Below are 24,859 nucleotides of genomic sequence, written 5' to 3' on the forward strand. Positions count from 1 at the left end.
GCGTGTGATTCTCTGATGCACTGTATCAGAAGCACCAAGGAAGCTGGATAAAAATGTGTGTTCCCAGGTGGCATTGCCCTATTCAAGATGGCAGTGAGAGATGCTTCAGGGCCCTGTACCCCCACAGGAGCTTTGAACAACCAGCAAGAACTGACTGAACCATCCTGCTCAAAGCTCCAGGAAGGAATTAAAGGACTGCAATGACAGAGCAAGTGCCAAATCAAGGAAAAGACAACTTTAAAGCAGTAGGATCTCGGGGCGTCCTGCCTGGCCCCTTCCCTGCCCCCCACTGGCTCAGCACAGAGCCAGTCTGTATCCCCAGTGTGGACCCCTGGTCCTAGTTCTGGAGAGAGCAGAGAAACTCCCATACACATACTGGGAGTGGGTATGTCTAGCCTACTCTGTCTGGTGGTGGCCTGAGGGAGTCTCCATCTCAGAACTTGCCCTGCATGTAGAAGGCAGCTCAGGGAACTCTCCTACAGAGGTGCTGTGGAAGAGCACTCACGACGTGCCACCTGGGGCAAGGCACTGCTGGCTGTAGGAGGTTCAGAGCAGTGCCTGGGACTGAGAGAAAACTGTTTCCTAGGGAAGAGGGGCCATTTGCATCTGTGGAGAGTCTGCCCAAGACAGGACACGTGCATAGAAAGGATCAGGGAGGCCCCTATGCTTTGGCCTGGAGCTAGTCTCTAAATCCATTGTATAGGTAAACCCTGAAGGAGAGAGCACTTGCACATAGATACAAGCTTAATTTTGGAGCAGATGTTTCAGAGTCTAAATTGCAGCAATAACATGTTAAAATATCAAAATTTCTAGGTTTCATAAAAAAGATACAAAGGCATAGGAAGTGATGGTCTGTCCAGAAAGGAGAAGATGAAATCATTAGAAACCATCAATGAGGAGGATCATGCCTGGGACATAAAAAAGACTTTTAAAATGTGGTCTTAAATATGCTCAAATAGCTAAAAGAAAACCTGGGCAAAGAACTAAAGGAAATCAGGAAAACGATAGATGAACACAGAGTATCAGTAGAGATGGAAATTATGGAAAAGAACCAAACACAGCTGAAGACCACAGTTACAGAAATTAAAAATTCCCTTGAGGTATTCAACAGCAGATTGGAGCTGGAAGAAGAAAGAATCAGTGAACTGGAAGATAAGACAAGTAAAATCATCCATTCTGAGGAACAGGAAGAAGACTGAAGAAAAGTGAACAGAGCCTGAGGAACCTGTGGGACACCATTAAGCAGACCAATATACATATTGTGGGAGTCCCAAACGGAAAAGAAAGGGGCAGAGACAGCATTCAAAGAAATAATGGCTGAAAACTTCACAAATTTAACAAAAGACATGAACATATATTTCCAAGATGTTCAACAAATGCCAAACAGGATAAACCCAAATAGACCCATGCCGCAGTTTACCGGCAAATCCCAAAGATAAAGAGAGAAATCTGAAATCCACAAGAGAGAAACAACATGCCACATACACGGGAGCCTCAGAAAGATAAAGCACCAATTTCTCCTCAGAAATCATGGAGGCAAGAAGGCAGTGGGATGATACATTAAAAGTGCTGAAAGCAAAAGATTGCCACTTAAGAAGTCTTTATCTGGCAAAACTGTCCTTCAAAGATGAGGAAGAGGTTAAGACATTCCAATAAACAAACCTAAGGGAGTTTGTCACCACTAGACTGGCCCTGTGAGAGAAGCTGGAGAGTGTTCTACAGGTTGCAATGAAAGGACACTAGACCGAAACTGCATGAAGAAATGAAGATCTCGAGTCGGGTAACAACATAGCTAAATAGAGATGCCTGTACTTTTGTGTTTTGTGTTTGGGGTGCCACTTGTTACTTCCACTGGGATCTGTGTTGGTTCAAAAGGATTTATGTACTCTAGAAAAGCCATGTTTTAATCCTAATCAAGCTTGTGAGAGCAATGATTTCTTCTAATCCGTAGTCAATACTATGGGTTGGAAACGTGATTACATCATCTCCACAGAGATATGACTCAATCAATTGTGGATAGTAAACTTGATTAGATGAAGACATATCTCCACCCATTCTATCTGGGTCTTGAGTAGTTTACTGGAATCCTATGAAAGAGAAGACATTTCAGTTCCTTTTGAGAATGAGGAGAGAGACAGAATGACAAGAGAACCACTGAGTCCACCAGCCAGCGAGTTTTGGAGATGTAGAAGAACATCCCCACGGGGAAGGAAGCAAGAGGCCTGTAGAGGAAGCTGACAGATGATGCCATGTTTGCCATGTGTCTTTCCAGATGAGAGAGAAACCCTGAACTTCATCAGCCTTCTTGAATCAAAGTATCTTTCCCTGGATGCCTTAGGTTGGCTATTTCTATAGACTTGCTTTAATTGGGATATTTTCATGGCCTTAGAACTGTAAACTTGTAACTTATTAAATTCCCTTTTTTAAAAGCCATTCTGTTTCTGGTATATCGCATCCTGGCAGTTAGCAAACTAGACCAGGATCTAAAAGGCAAATACACAAGATGCAATGAGAAATCAGTGATTTTGCATTCATGACGTATGAGCATGTAATGTGACAACACAAAGATGGGGTATGGAAGGGTATAGGACCATAGATTGTGTATACTATTGATGTTATAGATGGTATCAAAGCAAATGAAATTCATATAGATTCAGGATGTTAAATTTAAGCCCCTTGGTAATTACAGAGAATATGTTGGATGATATGCAAGCTCATAGAGATAGAAATTAGAGTCCAGGTTGTCAGGGCTGGGAGACAGGGAATGGGAAGTTAATGCATGAAGGATGTAGGATTACTGTTTGGGGAGATGGGAAAGTTTTAGTAATGAGTGCCGAGGGTGCTGCAATATTGTAGATTTGATTTAAAACAATTGAATGGTGTGCTTGGGAGTGGTTAAGGTAGGAAAGTTTATATTATATATATGTTCCCACAATTAAATAAAAGAAGAGAACTAAAAAGGCAGTGATAATTAAATGTAATACAGGACCCTGAATGGAATCTAGCAAGGGAGGGAAAAAGGCTCAAATGGATATTATTGGGACATGAAAAAATTGGAAAATAGAATATAAGCTTTATATCAGTGTTAAGTTTCTTGAATTGATGACTGTACTTAAGGTGGTTACACAAGTGAATATCCTTGTTCTTAGGAAATGCACATTGTAGCATTAAGTGTTCAGGGAGCATGATGTATACAATCTACACTCAGGTGTTCAGAAAATTGATAGATGTAATGATACAGCAAAGGTGGAAAAATGTTAAAAAGGATAGATCTGGGCATCTGGGTGGTAGGGTATGTTGGAGCTCTCAACATGGGGTCTATATTATTTTTGTAGTTATCCCGTAAGTGTAAATGTATTTCAAAATGAAAAGTTAAAAAAAAAAATTTGAGACCGAGAATCCTGAAAAAAAATTCATATTCCCAGGCCCTGCCCTCTTTGGGGTGGTGTCCAGAAATTGGGATGTTTTAATATACTCCACAGGCAACTGAGGTACATGCTCAAGTTTGAGCACCACTACTTTATAAAGATAGGATCATACCTTGGCTAAGAAAATATTTCCACATTATAACATCTCTCATAAGGGATTTCAGTTCAAAATGCCTTTCCAGAGAACAATATACACTTGAAATTCAAAGGCAATCTGTATACATATTTACTGTCCAGATACCCAAGGCCAGCTCCCCTCATCCTTAGCAGACAATGCTATTGACTTGGAAGCAGCTTCTTCTTAAAACAATGTTTTCATATTTTCACGGAGTCTTTTGTGCATAAAAGATGCAAAAGCATTCTATTGTAGAGCTGCAGGCAGACAGCAGAGCCAAGGCTGTGTATTTAGTTATCCGTTACAAATTACCCCTAAACTGAGTGGCTGCAGACAACAAATATGTGCAATTGTGTAGGTTGGGGGGCTGGGGCCACTTGCGAGGCTGCAGTGACGCCCAGGGCCCAGCTGGGGGCGCACCCACTTGGAAGTCCCTTGTGTGCTCATGGTCAGGACCCTGTTCCCGGAGGGCTGCTGGAGCCCGGGCTGTAGGTGCTCTTGGCCCCAGGCCTCTGCCACAGGGGCCTTACTGCGGCTCACGCATGCCGGGGTCACGGGCTTTATCGCGGAAAGCGGGTGAAAGGGTGGATATCGGCAAGATGCAGCTGCCAGCTTTTTATACCTAGCCGGTCACTTTTGCTGAATTCTGTTGATTAGAAGCAAGTGACAGGGTGCTGCCACATGCAGGGGGAAGGGATTGTGCCCAGGAGGGCAGGGATCATGGGGGGCAGCTTAGAGGGCTGCCTGCCACAGGCTGTGTCCACATTTCATGATGGAACTGCATCCTTTGTCCCCAGAGAGCCCTGACTTCTCTCCTTCGTGACAATAGCCCTTCGCTCTCCTGAAGCCTCGCCTCTCAGGTCATCCTGTCCTGGGTCCCAGTGGTGAGGTGTGGGCCACCCAGCGGGTGCACCGTCACCGCCTTCTCCCCGTGGGCAGGGGCCGCCAGCTTTGCTCTCTGCGTGGGGCTGCCCCGCACCTGGTGCGTGGAAAGCACTCGGTGATGGCGTTGGATGACACTCACTGTATTTTTAACACTCCTGATGTTTGGCTTTATGTGACACTGTACAGTTACCACAGTGTCCGGTGCTGGGCACGTCATTGCACGCCCCCAGTCCCAGCGGAAGTCAGTAGGGAAGCGTTAGGTGGGTTAAGGCTCGAGTGGCTGGTGCGGTGCTCCAGTGTCACCCACAGGTGATTCCAAACTAGGGAAAAGGACCTGCAGGAGTTAAACTTGGGGTAATGAGTGAATTTCCATTAGCAAGTGGGCTTCTGGTAGAACCCCTGGGAGGAGACGAGGTCTCCTGAAATCCCAAGACCACACCCCAGTGTATTCAGTTGGCGTCTGGGTTTGTGAAAGCCCCCCAGGACCCCCTGTGCAGCCGAGGCAGAGACTCGCTGCTCTAGACCAGAGGCGTGACTGAGTGGGCGCCCCTAGCACCTGGTGGGTAGAAGCCAGGGATGCTGCCAGACACCCTACAGCACCAGGGCCCGCCCAGAGGCTGAGTCAGTCCCCGGTGCCAACAGCGCCAAGGCTGAGAAAGCCAGGGCGAGGCCCTAGGTCTTGAGTCAGGAAGCTGGGGTCCTGGGGGACGAGTGCCTACCCAGGGTAGCTCTGTCCCCTATGGGGAGCCGCTGCAGGCGTGCGGAGCTCAGTACGTCTGGGAATTTATCCACAATCTACCTAACCGCGCTTCCCGCAGAGGAAACGTTTGTCAGAGACGCAGCGCGTTAGCCGTCCGCTTAAGCCTGCAGGTGTACATTTTTGCAGCCCCGTGTCCCACTCATTCACGCGTGCATGTCCCAGGCCTGCAGCTGCCCTCCTGTCTGCCTTGCAGCTCCCAAGGGGTCCTGGCTCCAAGTAAGGGGAGCCCGCGGGCCCTGCCTCCCCAGCATGCGCCCCTCCAGCCCCCGCCACGAGGCTCCCTTCCTGTCTTTCTCCACCAGGTCCTTCGTTTCCAAAGGTGCCTGCAGCCCTTTTGAACTCTTGGTGTTTTTGTAAAATATACCTTAAACAGGTCTTTTCTTTCCTTTTTTTTTTTTAAGTCCGTAATATCACTGCCATGTGATAAACTGCATATGTTTAACACGCTTAAAATGTTCTACTTGACAGCTCTTCACGTGTATGTGCCCATGAAACCATCACTACAAGCAAGATGGTTGTGTCTCTAGCACCCCTAAAGGTTTCCTGAGGTCCCTCTGCAATGCTTCCCTCCCACCCTCCAGCCCCAAGCAATCACGGATCTGTGTTCTTTCCACCTGGATCAGTTTGACCCTCATAAAGATTTGTTCACGTAAATTCTCTCGCAACTTTGCATCCACCCATTCCTGTAAAATTCGGGGAGATGTTGATTGCTGAATAGCTCCATGGCTTTGTCTGGTTCTCATCCTTCCTGATCGCATTGAATAGGCCCTGCCCACTTTGAATGAAACTGCGAAGAGAGCATTCTACCCCCGCAAGGGGATCATTTACACCTGCTCTCATGAAGCCCCCACCTGCCACCAGCACCAGCTCTTCCCAGCCCGCCTGGGCTCCTGTCCCTCGCCTGCTCGCAGACTCCCCTTTCTCCCCCAATGCCCATAAAATGGAACCCAGAGGCTTCTCCTCTTAAAGGCAAGAGGGCCACCTGCCTTCCAGCCTCTCCCCTGGCACAGGGCCGACCACACTGGCCCTGCTCTCCTCCTTTGTACTCCTCCTTCCACCCTGGCTGTGGCATCCCCGTGCTCTTCGGCACCTATATGCTCTTTCCTCAGTTTCCCCAGTTTCCCACCCTAGAGGGTTCAATCCCTAACACACCCATCCCTGTGTCACCTCTCATGACAAGCTGTATTCTACTTTTAATTTCCTCTTCTGTGTTGACCTGTCTTACCAATCCCTCAGCCCACCCACGATGGTCAACACTGGGGGGGGGGGCGGTGCAAAGGGAAGCCCCCCAGCCTCCACGGCACCCTGGACTGAGCATGAATTCAACAGACACCAGCTGCATTGACTGGAACCCTGGGAGGCAGGGACACGTGGCCCAGCGGGGCAGGGGGGTGCCCCTGAAGTTTACCTTTGCAGAGAGTCGACGAGAATGCGGGGGTCCCCACCCGCACCCGTGCTCCTTTCGGGCCTGTGTTGCTGAACACACAGCCAGCTCCCCACACTCCGGCCAGCGTCCTGATTCGTTGCTCCCCAGGAAAAGTAGGGCCCGCTCCCACGTAAAGGCCAAGGAAGAGACTGACCCATGTCTGTCCTTGAATTTGTGTACTCCCGGCCCTGCGCAGTTTTACTTTTATGTAATTGGCTTATCATCTAGTGCTCGCACCCCATCACAGGTGTGAGGGGTTTATCTCTTAGTTTCAAAATGTGTCAAAAGAAGAAAACTCCTTATTTCATAGGTTTTCAGAGAAGCTTTTAATACGTTCTGCAGAAAAGCTCTTCCCTTTATCACTAGAAATATTTTCAGCATTCTATGGTTGACCTTTTATCTCTAGGACTGTAAAAAAAAAAAAAAAAGCCGAGAGAGAACTGGGAAGCAGGCTGTTTATCATGGAAGTGATTTCTCACTTGGCTGTGTAACAGGACACCCCGTGTGGATTAACTTCATACTGTCTTCCTAATCTGGATTTCTGAGTGTCAGGCCCCTTTACACTCTGAAACATAACTGAGGACGCCCAGAAGCTTTTACTTATGTGGGTTATATGTCAGTATTTTCTGTACTAAAATTATAAGTGAAAGCTTTATTTAACAATAAACTTTTTAAAGCATTTATTTAAGATAACAATAAGTCTGTTACATGTTAACATAAATAATGTTTAGGAAAGAGAACTATTTTCCAAATGAAATATAACTTTCCCCAGGCAGCTGTGAGAAGAACAGTATTCTTTTACATTTTTGCAAATCTTTTATACGTCTAGTTTAATATCACACAACTGGATTCTCGTAGCTGCCTCTGCCTTCAACCAGGGCCTCTTGTTTCAGTTGATGGGTTTGAAAACTTAGACTCACAGATAGGTAGCTGGAGGAAGGGGGAATATGTTTAAAAACTTTTACAGATAATTGTGGAATTCTTCCTTGATGATTCACCAAAATTCAACAAGTGGCAGTTTCTTAACCAGTACTAGCAATATGGAATCTGAAACTGTATCAGAGAACTTTTAATATAGGATCTCTTGCTCTGTCTTGCACTTTGACTGGATCTTATGTTCAGGAATGCTTTTGTAACATATGCTAGTTGCTTGGAAAATACTGGTTCTCTGGGTTGTGCAGATTTTCCAAATGCTGACCCATTTCATTACAGTATCAAAAAATCGCATTTGTTCATATCACCACCGATTTCATTAAGTCTCTCGAGTATTGGGAGGCTGTCGCTCTCACTATGGCAGGTACTAGTTCTCCAAAATTGACTGGCAGCAGATACTGTCAATTGATTTCTTTGAAGTGACTGCTCACTTGGTTCATTCCCATGAAAATTTCTGCCAAAAATCCAAGTCTGAATAACAAGAGTTTTTCAGTCACACCTTTCATAAAAAGGTGTTTCGTGAAAAATCGTGCTAGTTTAGCTTGTAACTCAAACAGTTCCATGATAATTTTTCCTCCAGACAACTGTAATGCTTCAGTACACAGCCGAAGTGCTTTTTATGCATCTGTCCCATTTCATCACACCGCATATGGTTGAGATTCGACCAAATATTAATCAGTTTTGCTTCAGCATCATCAAGGGAATTCCTAAGTATCACTGGCTTTTCAATATACTTTTTATTTATTTATTTATTTATTACCATGAGTGATGAAGGATGCTGTGATGCTTTGTATGCTTTGGTGCCGTTCTCTGACTTGTGCTACGGCATCTGTAGCTGTGCTGTGCAGATGGCAACGCTGCGAAAGGAGTACAGAGCATCTCAGGGTTGTTTTGACAATGGTTCTGGCCTCGCAGACCTCCCCAAAGTGTCTTGGGATCCGCCGGGGCTACAGAAATCACACCTTGAGACCCCCGTGCTTGCCCTTCACTGGGCAGTATGGCCATGGGCTGGCAGGATGGAAGCACCTGGAAGCTGGTGAGAAGTGAAGCTGCTCAGTCTTCTGCCCGGACCTGCATTTGAGTGAGCTCCCCAGGTGCTCAGTCTGTGTATTAAAGTTTAAGAACCACAGCTCAGTACAGGACTCGGCAAACTTTTTGTGAAGAGTCAGACAGTAAATATCAGTGGCAGCTACTCAACTCTGCTGTGCTAGCTCTAGAGCAGCTATAGATGACATGTACAGGGATGAGTGTCTGTTGATGGACACAGAAACTTCCACTTCATATATTTTTCATGAGTTACCATTTACTCTTCTCTTGAATTTTCTCCCCAACCATTAGAAATGTGAACACGATTCTTAGCCCACAGGCCCTGCTTTCAACCAGATGTGCTCATTGAAATCACCCAGGACTCTAAAAAAAAATAAGTAAATAAATAAATGCAAATAAAAATTTTAAAAATCCTCACCCATAACTCTCACCCCCAGCAGTTCTGGTCTGGACTGCAGCCTGGCCATCAGGATTTTTAAATGCTCTCCAGATGATTTTAACATGCAGCAAAGTTTGAGACCTCCAGCTCTATAATATTTTTAAAACAAGGTAGGGTTCATTTGCATGTTTTTAAATCATTTTTATTTCTTTACTTTTAGAATTTGGCAGCATCACCAGGGTGTCACAGACCAGGATTGTGTGCTGTGACCTTAGCACAAGGATTCTCCGCCTCAGCACTGTTGACATTTGGGTCTGATGGTTCTTTGTTGCAGGGGGCTGCCCTGTGCCCTGTAGGACTTCTAGCAGCTTCCCTGGCCCTCTACCCACTAGATGCCAGCAGCAACCCCAAGATGTGAAAACCGAAAATGTCTCCATACCTTGCAAAATGTGCCAGGGGGTGGGGGGAGGGGAGGCAGATCACCCCCAGCTGAGAACCATGGCTCTCTCCCAGGCCTTTCCTATCCCAGGGTTTCTGCACCTGTGCACCGGTGAGGTGGTGAGCTGGCCAAATCTCCATGGCGCCCATCCTGTGCATTGAGGAGCATTTAGCAGCATCCTCAGCCTCCACCTAGTTGTGAGAACTCAAAACGTCTCCAGACGTGGCCAGATGTCCGTGGCTGGGAGGCGGGGACAGCACCACCCCGCTGAGTGCCACTGAGGCAGGGCTCAGGGCCTCACAGACTTGGCGACGCCCCCGGCCGTGGCATTTACCCTGGCGTGTCCTGCGTGGGATTCTAGCCGCCTCCGTTTTCCTGTTGCTGGTGGTTCAAAAGTTGCAAAGCTTGGTTCTTGCTCCTTCTCACTTTTCTTTTTTAATAGAGTAGCGAGGAAGGCCACATGCAGAGGGCTGTGTGTGTGTGTGTGTGTGTGTGTGTCCCTGTCGCATCCGTTCCCTGGGGAAGATTCTGTGCCTTTGTCCCCACCGGCCCTGCTCTGAGTCGGTGTTAGAGCAGCAGCCAGGATCACACACAACCTGGGGCAGGTCCCTGGGCTGTGATGGCCTCCCAGCCATGGCAACGGCCTCCAGGGGCTACAGGACAAAATGGGTTTTATCCTGTTGTTCTGCACAGAAGATTCTAGGGGGGTGCTGGAGAGAGAATGGCCATTGAGCGTTAATGGCATTGATGGGAATCTTTCTGTCCCTACTGTGTGATTTATATTTAAATTATTTTAGGCTAGAGCACATTAGGGTTGTGTTTGTATGTGTGTGTGTGTGAGAATCAAAACCTAAAGTTCTCTTTTAGCCAGAGACGAGCTAAGTGAAGGCTTTAACTCATTATCAGACCAATAATAATTGGGGTTTGGTGAGTGGTATTGAGAATTCCGGATAAAATGTGCTAAAAAACCTGGCAGTGATACTTTTTTTTTTTCCCTCTTTACATGAGTAGCTCACCATTATCAGAAGAATGCTTTCCTTGCTCACCTTTTCTGGTTCACATTAACCAATGTTGTCACTGCCAATTTGAAACTTGGGAAAATGCAACCTGTGGATTTGCAAGAGTGTTCCAGGAAAGCAGGGCCCACCGTAGCGGGCATAAACGTAAGGGCAGGGCGTGCAGACGCGGCGCCCCCCACACCCAAGGCCAGCAGCCTTGGCCCTGACTTCTGCAGGGAACAGCCTGACCCCAGGTCCATGTCTTTGCCCTGCGTGGGAACCCCGGGCCCCGGGAGGGGAATGTCTGGGGCAGGGCACTGAAGCATCTTTGATGTGGAACTTTTCAAGGTTAATGGTATTTGCCTGGCAGAAAAAGCACTCTACTTGCAGTCCTTTCAAGACAGCCAAATGACTTGGAACATTTTGTTTTTCCTTCATTGCAGTCCTTGGAACCTGCCATTTGATTGACGTGTGGCCATGGCATCATGGTCCCACCCAGTGGGCCCCTCTGGGGTGAAAACAGCAGGCGCCAATGACCACAAAGGCAGCCCTTCCAGTTGGCTCAGAGTACCACCTGGGAGTGGGAAGGTGGCACTTCTCAGTCTTTAAAGGGCATGCAAATTGCCTGGGGCTCTTGATAAAATGCAGAGTCCAATCCAGCAGGTCTGGGATAGGGCCCAGGGATTCACATTTCCCACCCGGTCCCCACTGAAGCTGCAGCCGCCAGCTGGGCCCGCACGTGGCACAGCGGAGGGTCTGATGCCCTCTCTGCCCACAGATGGCCGCTGGCGCCTCTTCCCGACGCCCCGAGGTCTTTGCTGCTGGGTGGAAGCAGCCACCTCAAACTCAGCAGGTCTGAAAACAAACTCAGCATCTTTGTCCTCCAGACCTGGCCCGCTTCCTGTCCTCCCTAGCTCAGAGAATACCATGGCAGCCATCCATCTCTGCAAAAGCCAGAAATCCAGGAGTCCTGCTTGATGCGCACTGATCTGTCCCCTTCCCCCATTTTATATCCTAAATATGTCGCAGACGCATCAATTGTCACTTGTGCCGCCTCCACCCCGGTCCAGCCCCGTTGCCTTTTCCCTGAGCTATCGCCCCATCCTCCCTCTGTCCTGAGTTCTGTCCCCTGCCAGGCCAGAGAACTTCGGTTCCTGCCGTCCAGCTTCCTGGAAGCCCCGCCCCTAACCAGTCCTCTTCCTCCTTTCCCCATTAACTTAAATTCACCCTTTGGGTTCCAGCCCTGGAAACCTTTCCCGGCCTCTCCACAGGCCTCCGCGACTGCCCTGGCCCTGCTTGCAGCTCACCGCAGCTGAAACCAGCTGGCCAGAGTGGCCTCGCCGCAGGGCTGACGGCCCCCTTAGCCACCAGCCTCCCCGCTGGGCCCCAGCAAAGCGCCTGGCCCCACGAAGACACATGGTGAAGGAATGAAATGGAATGAACGCGCAGCGGCTCTCTTCCTCCCAACCCCATCATCCCTACCTGCACACTCTGCTTGACCGACCATGTCAACTAAATAAGGCTTTTTAGAGACCCCGGCTCCCAAGCTGCAAATGGCACGCTGGTGAGGACCGGTTCCCTCTGCGTGGGTGAGGCTGCGCTGAGCGCCCACCTGGCCTCTGCTAACCACAGCTCCTCCGGGGGCTACAGGCCCCCTGATGCCGGTTCTTTGGTTCTTCTGTGTATTTAATGGTCAACTTATCAGTCACAGGACAGTCCTTCATTGCCTGCTGTCCAATATCTTGAAGACCATTTTGTTTTCCTTATACTTCATCCAGTTTTCCTAGTGGTTTCAGGCAAGAGGGTAAATTCACTTCCTCTTACTCCATCTAGGCTAGAAGCTTGGAATCATTTTGTGGAATTAGATTTTTACAGTAGTGGGGTGTCTGATAAAGGAAACTGCTGGAGCCGAGACAGTCAGGAGCCTGCAGCTTTCCTTTGCGACAGTGGAGCTCAGAGTGGGCTGTACGCCAGAATCCCCCAGCAGGTTTGTTACATTGAACACAGGTTGCTGGGGCCCGACCCACAGAGTTTCTGATTTAGCTGATCTGGAGTGGGGCCCAGGAACTGTATTTTTCATACGCTCCTGGGTGCTGCTGGTCCTGGGGCCACACTCTGACACTGGTGATTTAGGATGGGGGTCTGCAAAGGGTTTCGGTAAAGAGTTAGTAAATGTTTCAGGCTTTGCGGGCCAACAAGGTCTCAGCCACAGCAGCTCACCTCTGCCCTTGTAGGGCGCAAGCAGCCCTGGATGATTTGTAAATGGGTAGTATGGCTGTCTTCCAGTGAAACTTTATTTATAAAAACACCAGCTGTAGACTGCTGACTCCTGGTTTAGGAAAACTTTGAGCATTGCCCGAGTGGTGGGTACCATGGTGGCAGCCGCCCTGGCCTCTCAGGGTGAAGGGGAAGCCAGCTGTCCTCCTGTGGCAACACCGCACTGCCCAGGGTAAGTCCTCTGAGAGTTTGGTTGCTGTACTTGAGATGAGGTGGTGAGTAAGGGATGTATGTCTGCCTTTGCAGCGTGCATTTCTATGTAATGCTATAAAATAAAATGGATTGCTGCTCTGGCATATGGGGTAAGAGGAACCCTTCTCCCCTCTCCCCCGTGAACATGCCCAAGGCTGGCTACATCATTTGCAAGCCCAGTGCAGAATTATAACTCAGTGTACCCTTGTTCAAAAAGTATTGTGAATTTTGAGATGGAACCGGAAGAGCATTAAACCAAGCTTGGAGCCCCGGACGACTGCACAAATCGCAGGCCCAGGAAGTCGGATAGAAATCACACCCCGCCCTCCGTGCCACCCACACGGACATGTATTTCAGGTCAGAAGTGCTGCTAATTTGGGGGCACTAAGACTATTGACACCCAGTTTTAGAAAGCAAGTTTAGCTCTTTCTTACCAACACTGGGTAGCAATTTTGGCTTCTCCAGGATGAGTGCATGGTATGGGACTGGATTGCCCAACACTTAAAGGTCACTTACGCTCTACGGATAGAGAAGGAATTCTAGACTTGCCCACTTCACACAGCTGGCTCCACACACGCAGCTCTGACCCTGCAGATAACTGGTCAAGCAAGCCTGAATAAGCCTGAATCCAGTTTTGTCCTTTCCTATGTGTTTTTCCCATGTTTGAGGCCATAGACTTCTAGTCACAGATGCTGACAGGGTCCCTAGAGTTTTAGCTGTGCCTGTGAACAAAGATGACCAGGACGGTGGCTTCTGTTTTGTAGGAACCGGGGTTCCCACCATCCCAAGTAAGATTGTCTGCCAAAAAGGGAAAGCATTGGCAGCAGTTTGCATCTGCTGAGAGGATATGAGTCAGTGAAGTGATCCCCCAAATTCCTGAGTCCCTGGCTTTCCCTGCTGTTAAAAAAAAAAAAAAAACAAAAAACTAGACCCTCAGCACAGGGTAGATAGAGCCCTTAAGGAATATAAATTAGCCGGCGACCTTGGCCTTGATCTGCTGGTAAATTTGAGACTGGACAGCGTCCTTCTAACCACACTTGTCTTTTGTGGGCCAGGGAGCAGCTGTAATATTTCCTTTGAAAGAAATGCTCTAACCCTTTGCAGGAAAGCCTGTTTTGGACGTGGCACCTGTGGATTTGGAAGGATGAGTTTTATTGTTTAAGAGCAAGTGCCCCACCCCAGCTCCATCAATGGGGAAAGATTTGGGTTTATTAAAAATATATACACCAGCTGAATTATCTGCATGATTTTTCTGTAGCCTACAACTTCTTTAACAGATGTAGATATTACGTATATAAACAGAAAGCATTCAGAAAGTTGCATTTCATCAGACTGCATTTATATCACTGTCGCTGTGTCGGCTGTTCATGTATCCTGCATGCTCAGTCTTGCCGTAGGGAGCCTTTCCTGATCCCTCTCTAGGGTACATTACACTTCTTCCACTTCTTCATTCTTCCCTCCCCTCTGCCTGCCACCGACCAGCTCCCAAGCAGTCTGAATCTTGACCCTCTTGGCCCTCGTCGCTCTGTGTCGTAACAAGGATGCTACTTGTTTGCCAGCGGCGGTAAACTGGCTTCCGTGGGGGCCGAGCCTGCGTCTGGTTTCATGTTTGTATCTCTGCCGCTGGGTGCGGTGCGTGGCACCCAGTAGGACCAAAGCAGTGCTGTGCAGTGAAGCAATGTTCTAGATCTGCGCCGCCCAGTCCAGTAGCCGTTGGCCACGTGCGGCCATCAAGCGTGTGGAATGTGGCTAGCGAGACCAAGGAGCTGCGTGTTTAATTTGAAGTCATTTGAATGTAAATAGGCAGAGGTGCTAGCCGGTGCCCTGTTGCAGTGCTGCAGTCCCAAAGCCACACATCTCCACGTGCTAAGGACCAGGTACCGCCTTGTTAGCCAGGCACGGGGTCATCTGCCTGGGCCTTGTCCTTCCAGAGGCTGAGAACTGGGCAGGTTGTGAGGGAGACAAGGCACAAATAGCTCCATTTTCTCTCTACATAACGTGCTGCACTGAGGCCAAACGTTTTCGTTTCTCGGGGTTTGGGAGCCTGGCGACAACTGGGACTTTTTCAGTCGCACTCTTCTTGCGACCCCACAGAGTCATGGGGTGGAATGAGAATTGGGTCTTGGATGTTCGGACCTGTTCGCGATGGGAACTGGAATTGCATACTGGTTCCCACTTGATGCTGCCCCCAAGTCCATTCCAGTGGGGGCTGGTGTTCCTCAGAGTAGCTGGTCATCTATAGAGGGAGAAGGGAGCCTGGCTTTCTTATGGGGCCCTCACACCTTCCACTTTCCAGTGAGCTGAAGAGAAATCGGGTAATAGAGTTTTTAGTTACTAGCTGGGGTCATTAAAGCAAATACTGATTTAAGATGGGGTGTGCCTTACGATGGCTAAGTCCATCTTTGGTGTTTTACATGCTGGCTGGTCATTCCTTACCTGCTATGAGGATCGTCTGGGGGAAGGGAATCAAGCTGGCTTCTTGTGCTTGCCTGGAAGTAATGGACTGCTCTTGATTGCTGATAAACACCATAATGCAATTAAAGTTCAATTTCCCTGACAACCGTTTACTTACAGCTCTGGATAATGGGGGGGGGGGGGTGCCCCAGCATCACGCCGCAGCCAGCGCTGCTTTGCTGGAACGTAAATGTCTCCCCGAATGAAGGTGTCGCCTGGCCCTGCCCGCGGGGAGGGGGGGGGGCCTTTACAGACACCTCAGGTGGAAGTGCGCTTTATAAACGACAGCACCCCTGACTCCCCCCCAGCCCCCCGTTTTATTTCTTCCAAGTTTAAGAGTGAATTGTGGCTCTCTCTCTCTTTCATTTCACTTCATGGTTGTTCATTTTGTCTTTTTTTTTTTTTCCCTTCTGTTCCTTTCCCTCTTCAAGTCCGAAATATCACCCATGGGGTCTGGGTTCTTGCTCTGATCTGGGTGGGGTGAGGGGTTGGGGGCCGGGGCGGCGCCTCCAAGGGCAGCCTTCATGTGAGTGGAGCTGACCTTGGATGTAGGCTTGAGTGCGACTGGAGCGGGCCCACTTGGGTGGCCCTTTGGTAACTGGGAACTCCCCAGAACCAGGTGCCGAAACGCCCACTCCCCTTCCGAGGCGCCGTTTCTCAGGAGCCAGGCGCAGCGCAGTCAGCCGCCTGCTACTCCTGGCCGCGCAGGGGCCCCGGGTCTCGGGAGGAGCCGCTGGCTGCCCGGGGCAGTGGGTGGGCGCAGCCCCCCAGAGGGAGAGGCTGGGGGAAACGGGGCTGATGCTTTTCTCCCCTGGGCTGCGGCTTCCCCGCTGGCCCCACTGTGCGCGCCAGGGAGCTCTAGGATGGCACCCTACCCCGCAGCGGCTTGCCAGCTGACTGCATAGACGTTAACTACCTTGCCTGGGCCCTGGGCGAGTTAAACGAGGGTCCTTCCCTGAGTCCCGAGGCCCTCGCGCCCGGAGCCCTCCCGGAGCCCACGGGGGAGGGTGCCACGGCAGGGCCGCCGGCGCCCTGATGGCTGCGCTTTCTCCCCCCTGCGCCCAGGCTGCTTCGAGTGCTGCATCAAGTGTCTGGGAGGCGTCCCCTACGCCTCCCTGGTGGCCACCATCCTCTGCTTCTCCGGGGTCGCCTTGTTCTGCGGCTGCGGGCACGTGGCCCTGGCAGGCACCGTGGCCATCCTGGAGCAGCACTTCTCCACCAACGCCAGTGACCACGCCCTGCTCAGCGAAGTGTAAGTAGCCACTGGCCTTGGGGAGCCGGCTTCAAAGGCCCTCACCCAGCACCTGCTCCGAAAGGTCCCGGGGCGCCCCCCTGGAGGGAGACCATGCTCTTAAGGAAGGCCCATGGCACAGAGGCAGAGAAAGGGCCGGACCAGGCAGTACAGGAGGGGCCAGGAATGCACTGGGTGCTTGGGACCTGGGAAGGACCCTTCACAACCAGCCACCCTGGACTCGGGGGCCTGCCGCAAGGGGGGTAAGTTGCCACTGCCAGGCAACCCCGCACCCTCCACCCCCCCCAGCGTCAGCTTTGTTCCTGAGCCACAGGGGCCCTCCAGGTTCCCCACAGGAGGTGACTGTGGCTGAGCTGATAGGAAGCCCCAGGGAGTCCCACCACACCCCAGTCTGCAGGAGCAGGATGTTAATTTTATTAGCTCTTGCGCCAGGGGAACACATCCCTGGGCACTCTCCAATGTTGAACAGGGAAAGAAAAAGGATTTCGCTCCAAACCTCCGACTTCCCATCCTGGAATCACTCTCAGGGCCGTCTCAACAAGACCCGTGCGTGAATCTCTCTTAACTGTGCAAGCTCAGTTGACGTGCTTATGGCCTTCAAATACTTTCCCCTTTCTTCATTTCCTTCAGCATTTTCTTTCTCTCTCTTTGAATCCCAGAGTTTCCCAGTGCTTAGTTTCTTGTGATTGTCAGAAAGTTCTTCACCAGACTGAAAAAGGCATGAATGGGTTTTTAAGGAACAATAAATGGAAACATGTTGGAAGGGCCCTTAGGGAATTTTATTCTTTTTTATCTGTTCTTGAATGACATCCAAAGTCATGAGCAAGGGGGCAAGTTACGGGAGGGATCAACCAGGACAAGGGACTCGTTGTGTGTCAAGTATGAGCGAAGACCAACACTGGATCTGGGAAAGGCATATTGATTGAATTAGCTACTCATCTTAACCCATGGTTCTCAAACTTCTGGGAAACTTGAAGCAATCCCTATGCCCATGGCTTACCCCAAACCAATTAAATCAGAATCCCTGGGGGTGAGACCCAAGAATCAGTTTTTAAACCTCTCCAGGAGATTCCAATGGGCAGCCAAGGTTGAGGACCAGTTATCTGGTCCTATAAAAGGACAGCTTTTATAGGACAAAGTTAGTTGTGAATTAACTTTCTGTGCCTGTGCCTTGAATCTACTTAACATACTATCACTTATATAATGAAAAAAACATCTGCTCAAGTTACTCCTTTAAGAAGCCATGCATGCTTACTTGGGAACTTTGTCCAAATGACCTTAACCAATGTGGCCTGGTTGGGAGGCATTTTAATATGGTGGAAAGAATGTGGAGGCTTCTGGGCCAGGATTCAAATGCTGGCCCTGCCTGACAGTGCCTGTGTTAATTCGATCCCCCAATGCTTGCCTGTACTCGTATGCAAAGTGGGAGGATATAATCCCCACCGGGCAGAACTTGGGTGAGTGTAAAAAGATTGCAGCTGGGCCCCTGCCCCCGACCATAGGAAACGTCTCCTTTCCCTGCTTAAGTTTCGCCCCCTCAACCGGGGACTCACCTTGGAAAGAAGGCCCAGGTCACTGTGGGTGAGCCCGGATGCCCCATGAGCCAACCAAAGCCACTGGTGGGGTGGGCGACATCACAGGAACGTTGTCCTCGTGTCCGCTCTCCGGAGCCAGGGAAAGGGCATTTCTTTACCGTGCAGCGCATTTCACTTTTCAGGACCTCCTCTTCCTTTTTGTAGAATACAACTGATGCAATACGTCATCTATGGAATCGCGTCCTTTTTCTTCCTGTACGGGATCATCCTGTTGGCGGAAGGCTTTTACACCACGAGTGCAGTGAAGGAGCTGCACGGGGAGTTTAAAACCACGGCCTGCGGCCGCTGCATCAGTGGAATGGTGAGTGCTGCTGCTGCCTGGCAGCCGGCGGCCCGGCGTGCACCTGAGCCATGCTTCTGTTTATTTTCCTGTTACAATATAATTTATTACGGAGCTGTTGTGGGCTAAGTATCCCCAATCTAAATGCCCCCATATGTCAGTGCTTAAGGTTTGCTGTTATCCATCTTTCTTTTAGCTTTTTATTGCAGCAGCATGTACATAACTCAGTTCCCATTTGAACCACTTTCAAGTGTGTAAATCAGTAGTGTGAACTGCACTCGCAGTATGGTGCTGCCATACCATGATCGACTGTCCTAAGACCTCCGTCACCTCAAAAAGAAACCCATTAAATAGTAACTTCCTGTACCCCACACCCCATCCCAGCCCCCCATAACCTACAATTTACTAACTGGCTCTGTGAGATTTGTTTCTTCTAGGTGGATCAGATAAGTGAGATCATACAATATTTCTTTTTATGTCTTGCTTATTTCAATCAACATGATGTCTTCAAGGTTCACCCACAGGGCAGCACCTACTGGAACTTCATTCCTTTGTTATTCTGTTGTGGTCTGGACCACATTTTGTTTGTCCATTCGTCTGTTGACGGACACCTGGTTGCCTCCACCTTTTGGTGATTGCAAATAATCAGAGCCACACTTTTATGTATTTCTTTGTATTAGATAAAAGCTGTGATCGAATTGAGAGTGGCTAGATGGTCCATGACATGGTATTGTTTTTACCAATGTAGAGTTAGAAACAGGAAAAGCTTCATATGTTATTGAACAGAAATTAACATCTCTGGCTGGAAGGATCAAATCAGGTGTTTCTCTTATCCTATTAAGTTTACTAAAGATTTTTCCAATGTAAGGTTCCCACTGTGAAAGGAGATAATTTTCATATTGTGTCAATCCTTCTCTTAGTTTGTCTTTGGCCATAACTTACATGTACTGTTCTATGTCACACAAGCCTTCTGGAAGTATTTGCCAAGCCCCCTCGGTACCACACTCCTAGCTGGGGACTTTTTGCTAGTCATTTGGGGCTGCAAAGATTAAAACCCAGGGTCCTTTCTTCAGAGAGCTCTAAGGCTAAGGCAGGGGTCAGCAAACTGCAGCCCATGGGCCAGCTCCAGCCCCTCATATTCTGTATATTCCATAAGCTAAGAATAATTTTTATGGTTTTAAATGGTTAGGATGGGGGAGAATCTGTGACATATGAAAATTATGTGAGATTTAAGTTTCAGTGATCAATACACTTTTATTGGCGCGCAGTCATGCCCTCTCCTTTACTAGTGCCTGTGGCTGCTTGCTGGCTGCAGTGGTAGAGTTGGGTACCTGCGACAGAGACCAGATGTGGCCTTCCAATTGGAAGCCATTTCCTCTGTGACCCTTCACAGAGAAAGCTTGCTAACACCAGGTCTAGAGGAGGACAGATTTTAAAATCACGAATTAAAAGGGTGACCAAGGGCCATATTGCAGAGGGAAGTTCTGCCGGGGGAGGGGGGGCAGAGAGGCCAGGAGGGGGAGGCGTTTGTGGCGCGGGAAATGTGACACGTTGAATTTGAGTTCGCGATGGCGTTTTCCCCTGGAGCTGCCTTGGAAGCAGCTGACTCCTTGTTCTGGCATTTGAAAGTGGGATCCGGGAAGTCCGGAGAGGAAGGACTTGGGGGTGGAAGTCGCGTGGAGAGCCACCTGGTGGCGGGCACAGGCAGGGCGTGGGCTCAAGTTTAGCACGCAGGGGAGCCGCCGTCCGGAGAAACCCTCCCTATGGGGCCCGCAGACAGTGGCACAGTTCCTTGTGACCAGTAGGCTTCGGGGATCGTGTCCCCGAGGCGGGGGACACTGTGTGGAAACGCGCGGCCCGGCCCCTTCTCGGCCAGCCTGGGCTGGGCTCCCGGGTCTCTGGCTGCGCCCCCCCCCACCCCCCGCCGCGGAACCGTGGCGGGCCGTGTGCTGAGGACAGTGGCCCCGGTTCCGTGTGGAAGCAGGGGCGGCTCTGCATCAGGACAGAGTGGTGGTGACTGCCTCCCCAGCGGCCCAGGGCAGAGAAGTGGCCTGAGCAGGGCAGGGGACCCCGGGGAGAGGGGAGCTGTGGGGGCACAGTGTGCGCCCCGGCCGGAAGGGAAGGGCCCGTTGACAAGGAAGCGAGATGACGCTACTTGAGGGGGCAGGGAACACATCGGAAGAGCCGTCGGATGCCAGGCTAGGCATCAAGTGTGCAGGCAGAGAGGAGCCCCGGAAGGGACAGGAACCTGCGGGGGAGGGGGAGCGCGGCCCGGGGCCATGGGCGGGGTGGGGGACCAAGAGGAGGAGCGCAGGGGGCTGGCGGCCCCTCAGGGCTGGGTGCGGGGGATGGGGGGGTGGGGGGGCGAGTGCCGGGTCTGGGCCCACGCGGAGGGTGTGGGGGCGCGGGTCTAGGCGTTAGACCTGCGGCACGCCCAGGAGCTCCGTTAGTCGCCTAGGTCCCCAGCGTGTCTGAGCACCCTGGGCCCGAGGCGACGCGTGATCTGCGACAGGGTGGGGAGGTGGGCTCCTCCGAGGAGACTAGGGCGGGACAGCCGGAGAGGTGACGACGATGCGGAGCGCAAGTGAGAAGGAGTGGCAGAGAGGTGCCCCCACTGGAGCCGGCCGGCCCGACGTGACCTCAGGTCCCCCTGCCTGCCACTCGTCCCCTGAAGGCCCAGCGGGAGGACCGCCCCAGCCCCGCGCCCGCTTCCCCGCGTCGTGCACATTAGACTTGACTTGGGAGAGACTCGGTCTTAAAAAGTTTGAGAGCTGCCTCTGGAGGAGAGGACCCGGGTCTCCGTCCGCTTCGGCGTTGGCGGCTCTTGGCCCTCGGCGTCCCTGGCAGCCCCCACCCAACACTCGGCAGCCCCCGGGGCCCTGGCTGCCCTGCCCGGGGCAGCCCTGATGGCCGCCAGGGCGCCCAGAGGCGGAGGACCACGGGGGAACTGCGTCCTGCTCGCGGGCAGCGCTGACGGCGCTGGCCTTGCTGTGGGCTGACTGGGTGCCCCCACCCAACGCCGCCGGCGTCCTCACGAGAGGAAAGTTGGACGCAGAAGTCAACCCCGTGGCCGAGGCACGTCAGGTTCTGCCACGAACCAGGGTGGAGGGTGGCTGGCCGGCAGGTGGGGGCCCCGCGAGCAGCTGCACCCCGACTCCCAGGCTCCAGCACCCAGAGCGCCCGCCTTGGTGGTCCGCAGCCACCGGGTTCGGGGTGCGGGAGGCCGCAGCCTGGAGCCCCAGGAGCGCTGTGCTGGCTGCTGCCCGCCCCCGTCCCACGCGCCCTGAGGCTCCCCAAGGGGGGACTGGCCTGTGCCCTTTCGGCCTCGCTTGGTGGCGGTAGCAACAAGAAAGCAAGTTTCCATTACAAGGAAAGGAAAAAGAATCCGTACCCTGGAGCAGGCTCTCTGTAAGCCCTGGGGAGGAAGAGTTGTCTGGTTCTTTGAAATGCAAATGCTTGAAAAAGTGTAAATGCTTTCCAAAGACAGCGAGAAAGGGGCTGGCATCTGCGGTTTCCTGGGGTGGCCACGAGGAGATGCCCCAGGCACTGCCCAGAGAAGCCGGGTGCCACGGGGAGCCAGTGCGGATCCTCAGGGCGCCGCCCTCGGCCCGGGACAGCAGAGCCCCCCAGCTCCCTGTGAAGCCTGGCCCGCGCTCGGGGTGCCAGTCGGGGAACACCCGCCGCGGCTCCAGAGGGTTGCTGTTCCAGGCGGAAGGTCGCGAGGACAGGAAAGCTGCCCGAGTCTGCTCTTCCTGAGATGGCCCCGGCGACCTGCGGTAACCCGAAGAAACCCCGCCCCCACGCTGCTGCTCTGCCTGCAAAGTAGCTGTGAACCTTAAAGACCAAAGAAAACAGAGGAGACGGGAATGTTACAAGTTTCTTGTATGCTGTGCTTGTGTTTAGGGCTATTTTATGTTGTCAGCGGCGGCTCAAGTGTCTCGTGCTTTTAACAATTTCAGAGGATGGTGAAGCTAGCAGTTTCTTTGGCGGGTGCTTCCTGTCGCCCTTGCTATTCCCGTCATCCCCCCGCCTGGTAGGCAGGACGAAGGTGAGCGTGGAGAGTAACCGGGGAGAGCTGAGCGGCTGCGGGAGGCACCGGGCCCGGTGCCCGCCGTGGTGGGGCCCGCTGTGAGGATGCCCACCCGAGGCCCTGGCACTGACTTGCTGTGACCTTGGACAAGCGCTCCTACCTCTCGGCGCCTCTTGTCCCTGGCTGTTGAGAGAGGGCCCTGGAAACATCCCTGAAGTCACTTCCAACTGACACTCCAGATCCTATAGCTACAGAGAGTGTGGTACCTGTCCCCAGCCACGATTACTAGTTGTCCTGTGTCACTATGACATGCCAGCCTTGCCCTCCATCCTTATGTGGCCCAGTCATCCTAAGTTCATCCCACAGGCTCAGAACTGTACCCAGGGATACACAGTTCTCCCTCCCAGGGAATGGCCTTACCACTCTCAGCCATCTTTCCTCTTCCTCTCGTTCTGGCCTAGTTCGTTTTCCTCACCTACGTGCTGGGAGTGGCCTGGCTGGGCGTCTTCGGGTTCTCTGCGGTGCCTGTGTTTATGTTCTACAACATATGGTCCACCTGTGAAGTCATCAAGTCCCCGCAGACCAATGGGACCGCTGGGGTGGAGCAGATCTGCGTGGACATCCGGCAATACGGTACCTACTCTTAATCCCAATTCCTTTTTTTTATCCTCTGGCTCAAAAGTCTGGACCCTAACCATGATGTGGGTGTCTCTTTAATCGTCATTATCTAGTTGTACGCGCTTCCACCAGAACACTTCATACTCCCTGAATATGCTGTTTTCTGGATTGAAACACGACTTAAGCTTTTCATTGCTAAAGGGTATCATTCAAGATTTTGTTGTATTTTCAAGTATGTAGTAAAAGCAGCCTTTTCAAGTATGTAGTAAAAGCAGCCTTCTAAACTACTTTTTAGTATAGCTCAATCAAAAAACACTTCTGAATATCCTTTATAAAAAGTTGTACATTTTTTTCTTTTCAGTTTTGTACCATTCCACTTTCCATCCAAATTAATATTGTTATATGCACTGCATAATTCAATTAATTTGCTCATCCAATTCTTCAAATCAGCTTTCTTTAAACGAACCATTGTTTTAACTTCACATATACTGAAAAATACAAATAAAACCCAGATGTCTCTAAAAATACATCTGGGTTTTATGTGTATTTGTCATCAGAACGTACTCTCTGCAAACCAGCTTCTAATGCTGTCAGCCAGTTCAAACCTACTTTCTAATGAATGAGATCCTCACAATGAGCAACTAAAGTGACAGCTGGCTCCTTTCACAAAGCCACAGGAGGGGCCATTGGCTCCCCCTGTCAATTAATTTGGGACTCTACTTCCCTGCTGAGTGAAGGAAAGCAGCATCCTAAGTTAGGAGTTTAATTAGTGCTTCTAGCCAGGATGATAGGAAATCATGTTCTTGGCAGAAACAATGAGGGGTGAAAAAGCTTTTCATTAGACTCAAAGAGGAAATAATTGTCCTTTCAGTTTTCTGGGGAGAGAGGACTATTTAATTTTTGCTTTTCCTTTGTGGCTTACCCTCAACAACTTATCTTGTAGCACAACACAAAACTATCCTAAAACTGCCCATCCAGCTCTTCTCCTAAACCAAAGTTCAAAGCAGTGCTCTTTAAAATGGATTAAAAATAGAACCTACATCTGAATCTTAAGATTATTCACAAATCAATGTCCAGATTTCAATTTCCCTATTCCTTAAAAATAAATATTGGTTACTACTTTTTGACCATATATTTTTGATCATCAGTTATCCTCTTTTTAGATCTTCTCTGTGTGCCCAGCTTGCTATACATAAAACCACTGGCTTCACTGACAATTTCAAAAGTCATTTTCCATTTCCCTGAAGCAAATGCATGAAAGGAATAAGATTTGCTTAATCCCTTCCCTACCTTCTAGAAGAAGTGGCATCTGAGCTGTGGTGGATATTTGGGCACAAAACATATGCACTACAGGGGGAAAGAGCAGCAGTCCACTGGGCCGTGGGCACTGCAGAGGGCGCTAAGAGTACCAGCGAGACGTGCACTGCACAGAGTGCTGGTCCCGTGCTCTGGGGTGAAGGGCAGGCAGGGTTTTTCTTTCTTCTTCTTTTTTTTTTTTTTAATTTCCAATTTGATTTTCAATCCAAAGGTATTTCCAGTATACTTGTAAAACAAAAATGAAGTTAAAAATAGAAACACAAAATCCAAATCCGGATCTTTTATTGGGAGTCCAACAAACCAATTACTCTGTCAAAGTGCCACAGAAGTTCCTAAGCTTCTGTTCCTAAGCTGGGTGTTTATGGCCTCCTCCCTTGGCCAGGCCACTCCCAGCCCCACACTCCTGCAGAAATGCACCTGGCCCTCGGCGTAAG

The 24,859-nt window shown here is 50.5% G+C and overlaps 1 protein-coding gene across 5 annotated transcripts in view; it reads left to right on the plus strand.

Moving 5' to 3' along the window:
* Positions 1–24,859, plus strand: part of GPM6B (glycoprotein M6B) — a 158,761-nt gene that overhangs the window by 127,965 nt on the left and 5,937 nt on the right. For all 5 annotated transcript variants that reach the window (XM_077146316.1, XM_077146313.1, XM_077146315.1 and 2 more), the window contains 3 exons: positions 16,399–16,585; positions 18,325–18,481; positions 22,952–23,123. In XM_077146316.1, the coding sequence (XP_077002431.1) occupies positions 16,399–16,585; positions 18,325–18,481; positions 22,952–23,123 (516 nt within the window). The remainder of the gene's footprint in view (positions 1–16,398; positions 16,586–18,324; positions 18,482–22,951; positions 23,124–24,859) is intronic.

Source organism: Tamandua tetradactyla, chromosome X (assembly GCF_023851605.1).
Source record: "Tamandua tetradactyla isolate mTamTet1 chromosome X, mTamTet1.pri, whole genome shotgun sequence".
NCBI lineage: Eukaryota > Metazoa > Chordata > Mammalia > Pilosa > Myrmecophagidae > Tamandua > Tamandua tetradactyla.